The following is a 6292-nucleotide window of genomic DNA, read 5'->3' on the forward strand; positions in this document are numbered from 1 at the left end:
CAGAATGAAAAGCACGTGTTAGGGATGTGCTCTGTCTGGCAAAGCTGAACTAGCCTGTCAGCATGGTGACTGCAGGACCGAAACGCTCAGGGCCTCCTCCAGCCCAGGAAACAGCCCCTGCCTCCTGCCGCTTTGCTAAACCGGGAGTGCTCCAGAGGGAGCCCTGGAGCCCGCTGCCAGCCACGGGCCCTTAGGACGATTTATTTCTACCATGCTTCTGAGTGAGAGCTTTTGTAGTCCCGAGGTCAAACCAGTAAATCTGAGCCCGAGGCTGCTGTCTTGAGAAAGTTAGTTTAGATAAGAAGGATGGAAATTAAACGTGGGAACCTGGAGACCCCGGCTCTCTAAGGAAAGAGGAAGGTGAGTGTAAAGGAAAAGGCAGGTCAGCAAAGTCACCCGGGAGCCTGGCAGGTCAGTGACCACGTCTCCGAGAGAGGAAGAGGACAGCGGACACCCCCACACAGGACCACGCCTGCCTGCAAGACGCCCAGAGCCAGCCCACCGCTCCCGGAGGGAACGGCCACTCGGAAATGGATTCCTGTCTATAGACATTATGTGTAAATGTCTCCCCTGAGCAATCACGTGGGATCTAGGAAATAACTTAATTTTTAAAGTAGATTTTTTTTTTTTAATTAGGACGAAAGGGTGGCTCTCCTGTCAATTAAGTCCTATTTCAATTAGGGCTGCTATCATTTGGGTCATTACTTTAAGTGTTTGAAATTTCGACTTAACTAAGGTCATTTTCAATTTGGTGAACACTCCTAAGTCATCAAATTAATTTGCAGCCGGTCACCCAAGGATTGCTGAGTAAGTCAACATAATCAAGCATTAGCTAACTAGCCACAAATCCACTTGAGTTTATTAATCTCTCTCTTGGCAGAGAAGCGAGAAAAGGAAGCAAACCGTCAGAGACATTCACGCATCGTTCACTCAATAAATATTTATTACGGACCAGGTGCCAGGCTTTCTGCTAAGCTAAATATAGCAGTCGTCATGTTATTAATATTAACAACTAAATCATGTAGGACTGCTTTAAAGAATGACCGATTGTCCCAAATATATCAATTGCCATGTCTGAGAGCGTGTGCCGTCCCTTCTGCCCACGGTGCCATCTCGTGTGCTGCAGCCCGGCTTTTAAACCTGCAGGTTGCCCGTTTCTCCCTCCAGAACTCCACTCTTGACTACTTTAGAAGTCCTGGGAGAACAGAAGTGGGAAGAAGCAGTTCCGATCATTGCACTCAGGTTTCTTATAGATGTATTTCAGTTTCGTCTTAGGGAAATAGTTTCTACTTGCTTGAAACGATTTTTAAATACAAGGGGTCTTAAATACAAACTGAACTTCACTGAAGCACAGGTTTATAGCGATACAAAAAATGTTGGAAGGCCACGCATGGTTTTTTCATCCTATACATTTTCCATGCACTTTGTGAAGACTAAATATATATTCCCCCAAATGCAGACAGGGATGTATACGAGCCGGAAATCCAACTTAAGAGAGTACTGCCTTCTCAGAGGAATTCCCTCCGCCTCATTTTCCATCTTCTCCTTAATAACAGCAAAATGGGGCACCCATCCCAATTGGACCCCCAAGAAAAGACCACTCTAAGAAGTGACCTTAAGCAAGTCACTGCCCGTCAGGCAAGGAGGGAGTTGGGGCTGCAGACTCCCCGCGTTCCCTCTGCGGCCTGTGGGTCATGGGGGTGGGCCAGCTAGCCCATGGGGGGGGGCGGGTCCCAGCACCCGGCATGCAGAGCCACACACACACACACACACACACACGCAGTGAACCCACACATGTCTGTCTGTCTCTCTCACACACACACACCTGCAGACCCTACCCATGAAGCCCCGACGCCCCCCAGGACAGTCAGCTTACCAAGAGACACAGAACACCCCACGCCCCCCCAGAAGGAGAGGCGAGGAGTCTCCTTCCCTCTGCCAGCCGGTCTCCTGAGGCTGCTGACATCACAAAGGTGTCAACTGGCAACCTCATTGTCATGTGGCTCTCCCCTGGCTCCCCTTCACTCGCCAACGCAGGGAAGGGTGAGACCTTTCAGAGCCGCCAAGTGGGCAGGCGGCCAGCTGCAGCCGGGCCGGAGCAAGCCGCACAGCCGCCCAGCCGGCAGCGGGCACCGGCCTCGCGTTTCAACTTCTGTTGGGTTCTCCTGTAATGGAAAATTGCTCTGCTCAAAGCTAGAGTGGTACAGTTCTTTCCAGCACCCTCCCCGCCCCGCCCCACCCCTGGCGCCTTCGGATCCAGGGACAGCGCCGCAGGAAGGTGGAAGGAGGGTCGGCGGCTCCTTACTATGCCCCGCGCCGCAGGCCCTGGCCCGGGCTGGTTACTCTTCTCCTTTGGAATGGGGCTGGTATCAGGGTCAAAGTGTCCAAAGGGTTGCGAGTGTCAAGCCCAGGAAGTGGTCTGCAAGGGGCAGCAGCTAAGCGAGTACCCCCCTGACATCCCCCTGAACACCCGGAGGCTAATCCTGAGCGAGAACAGAATCACTAGTTTGCCAGCAATGCAGCTGGGACTCCTCAGTGACCTTGTTTACTTGGATTGTCACAAGAACAGGATTCAAGAGGTGATGGATTACACCTTCGTCGGGGTCTTCAGGCTCATCTACCTTGACCTCAGCTCCAACAACCTCAGCTCCATCTCCCCCTTCAGCTTCTCGGTGCTCGGCCACCTGGTGCGGCTGAGCCTCGCCAACAACCCTCACCTGTCGTCCCTGAGCAAGTACACCTTTGCCAACGCCAGCTCCCTAAGGTACCTGGACCTCAGGAACACCGGCTTAAAGACCTTGGACCGGGCTGCCTTCCAGCACCTCACGGTGCTCCAGACCGTGTTTCTGAGCGAGAACCCCTGGCAGTGCAACTGCTCTTTCCTGGACTTCGCCATCTACTTGATAGTGTCCCATCTGGAGCCCTCAGGTGAGGCTCGGTCGGGTTTGGGGAGGAGGGGGTGCAGAGCTGGTTCCAGAGGGGGCCGGGTGGTCAAGGATGGGAGAAGTGCGGGCGAGCTGATAAACGCCATCTCGTTGCTCTGCGGGGCCCATCCTTGGCTTGACTGGAGGCTGTACGTCTGGGTAGAAGTTCTGATGTAGGAACACAGAGATCTGAGTTCTGGGCCCACACTCGGCACTTCAGAGTTGGATCCCCTGAGGGAAAAAACATCAGCATTTCTCTGAGCCTCAGTTTCCTGATCCATAAAGTGGGGGCAATGATTGCCTCACACAGTCTTCCTGTCAAATACAAGGACGTGTGTGGGAGCGGTAAGTACCGTCCTGGCCGAGTGGCGCAGGGACGCAGGGACGCAGGGACGCAGGGACGCCGTGCTCGGTGCTCTCCTTAGGGACTGACTTTTCCAGGATCCAAGGTTAAACTCGCTCGTTCCTAGGCAGTCGGAGGGCCCATAGGAATACGATGGCTAAAAGGGGAGGTTGAGGGGGAGACGGAGCTGAGGGGCGTTGGGAGGGAGTGGAAGGGAGAGAAGCCTTTGACAGCTCGTTCCCGGGATGTTGGCCTCCCACAGAAGGGAGACCGCATGAATCTGCGGCGAAGGGGTCACAGTGTATGGAGCAGGGAGATTCCGACCTCACAGGCAGAGCCAGCCTTACCTGGGTGGTGGCCAAGCCCGCTGCTGCCACTCCAGCCCCTGTCCCCACCCCCAGGGCCCCTGGGCCATCCCAGTGCCTCATCCCCTCTGCTTCTCGGGGACTTCACTGTCCCACGCTTATCCTCCAATTCTCGCTCTCCTCCAACGGCACTGTCCCCTGGGGAAGTCAGAGCTTCAGGGAGACAAGAAATAACCCCTCATAGAAAGCCTGGGGCTGCTGACATCACCCAGCGAAGTGGGGTTTGGGGAAGAAAGATGAAACCCTATCGAAAGCACACCATCCTCCCTTTCAAAGGCATTTGAAAATGTTTTCACAGGCCAGCTTCACACAAGTCCCACTGAGGCTCCTACCATGAAGTCCCACCCATGTGACAATATCCCAGGATAGTCCTGGCCAGAATGACAGACTTCCAGGAGAACTGGGGACGAGGGAGCCCGGTGCCGATAGCAAAGGAACGCACGCCCTCTCGGCCGCCCAAAGGGCATGTCTTGCACTGTCTTCCGGGTAGGGCTTGGACGAGGGTGAGGCAGGAGAGCCCTTAGAACACGGCATTGAAGGAGGCGCTGACAGTGAGGAAGTGCCCCTTACATCCGCACCCTACACCCAGTGGGCCTTGAACTTGAGGTTAGAATTACCAGCCAACTTTGTCAGGCCGCCTCTTCATGGAGAAGACAGAAGCAGTACCCCGGGTGGGTTGCCTACAACAAAAAGGTTCATGGAAAACACGTATTACCAAAAGAAAGAAAGGAAGGAAGGAAGGAAGGAAGGAAGGAAGGAAGGAAGGAAGGAAGGAAGGAAGGAAGGAAGGGGCACGTGGATTGCAGTGTCTTGCAGCAGAATAAACAGGTGTAGTCATTGCATTTGTCCGTGACTTTGATTCCGACCTCACAGGCAGAGCCAGCCTTACCTGGGTGGTGGCCAAGCCCGCTGCTGCCACTCCAGCCCCTGTCCCCACCCCCAGGGCCCCTGGGCCATCCCAGTGCCTCATCCCCTCTGCTTCTCGGGGACTTCACTGTCCCACGCTTATCCTCCAATTCTCGCTCTCCTCCAACGGCACTGTCCCCTGGGGAAGTCAGAGCTTCAGGGAGACAAGAAATAACCCCTCATAGAAAGCCTGGGGCTGCTGACATCACCCAGCGAAGTGGGGTTTGGGGAAGAAAGATGAAACCCTATCGAAAGCACACCATCCTCCCTTTCAAAGGCATTTGAAAATGTTTTCACAGGCCAGCTTCACACAAGTCCCACTGAGGCTCCTACCATGAAGTCCCACCCATGTGACAATATCCCAGGATAGTCCTGGCCAGAATGACAGACTTCCAGGAGAACTGGGGACGAGGGAGCCCGGTGCCGATAGCAAAGGAACGCACGCCCTCTCGGCCGCCCAAAGGGCATGTCTTGCACTGTCTTCCGGGTAGGGCTTGGACGAGGGTGAGGCAGGAGAGCCCTTAGAACACGGCATTGAAGGAGGCGCTGACAGTGAGGAAGTGCCCCTTACATCCGCACCCTACACCCAGTGGGCCTTGAACTTGAGGTTAGAATTACCAGCCAACTTTGTCAGGCCGCCTCTTCATGGAGAAGACAGAAGCAGTACCCCGGGTGGGTTGCCTACAACAAAAAGGTTCATGGAAAACACGTATTACCAAAAGAAAGAAAGGAAGGAAGGAAGGAAGGAAGGAAGGAAGGAAGGAAGGAAGGAAGGAAGGAAGGGGCACGTGGATTGCAGTGTCTTGCAGCAGAATAAACAGGTGTAGTCATTGCATTTGTCCGTGACTTTGAAGTCCCCTCGTATTAGTCATTCTCACACGTCCAATGTGGCTGCCACGGGGGGCTCTCCCAGGAAGTGCTCACCCAGCCAGGTCTGGAAGGGCGTCCTCTCCCCTCCATCCCACCCAGGGATGCATGTCCCTTGAGGAGGGTCCCCCCCGGTGGCCAAGATGACTTCCTGTCCCAGCAGAAGAGGGAAGTGGCGTGTCTTCTACCTCCACCCCAGCCCACCCCCTCACCTCCTACCTGCTCCCTCTCCATCAAATGTCTACTTGTAGGGCTGTCTTCTCAGAATTGTCACCTTGACACCTTTGGACTCAACAATTTAATCCGGGACTGAATCAGATCATACACTAGATCTGTTTCACAGCATTTTCAAAGAAAAAAAAAAAAAATCCAGATGGGAGGACCTATCTCCTCATGAGTGAAGAGTCTGTCTTCTGAGGTAGACAAAGCTTCCCCACTACCCAGAGGGACACCACACGTGCACCCACGATGGCTCATCTGCCATGCCCTCCGCGACTCAGTGGCCCAGAGAGACCCCCAGGCTACTCTGTGCAGGGATGTGGTCCCTCGTCTCCAGCCTGCTATTACTGTTTTAAAAACATGGCAGAGTGGGGCCAGCAGGTAGCGTAGTGGTTAAGGCACTGAACTCCCACGAGGTTGACCCCAGTTTGAGTCCTGGACCAGGAGGCTTGAAACTCAGGCCGGGCCCGTGCACATGTGTGCCCAAAATCCCAAGAGGAGAAGAGATTGTGGAATGGTCATCCCCCGCCCCCAAGAGTGATTACTCACTTTCTGTCTCTCTGTCTCTGTCTCTCCAGCAATCGCACACACACACACTGGGTAGCAAAAATCTCTCAGAAAAAAAAAAAAAAAAAAAATGGGGGAAGAAGCCGGGGGCCGGGTTCCTC

General features: G+C 54.2%; 1 protein-coding gene across 1 annotated transcript in view; it reads left to right on the plus strand.

Moving 5' to 3' along the window:
• The first annotated feature begins 2013 nt into the window (after positions 1-2013).
• Positions 2014-6292, plus strand: part of LRRC52 (leucine rich repeat containing 52) — a 25210-nt gene continuing 20931 nt past the window's right edge. The window contains exon 1 of the mRNA XM_006142255.1: positions 2014-2928. Within this exon, the coding sequence (XP_006142317.1) occupies positions 2307-2928 (622 nt within the window). The 5' untranslated portion in view covers positions 2014-2306. The remainder of the gene's footprint in view (positions 2929-6292) is intronic.

The sequence above is a fragment of the Tupaia chinensis genome, unplaced genomic scaffold (assembly GCF_000334495.1).
Source record: "Tupaia chinensis unplaced genomic scaffold, TupChi_1.0 Scaffold000070_1, whole genome shotgun sequence".
NCBI lineage: Eukaryota > Metazoa > Chordata > Mammalia > Scandentia > Tupaiidae > Tupaia > Tupaia belangeri.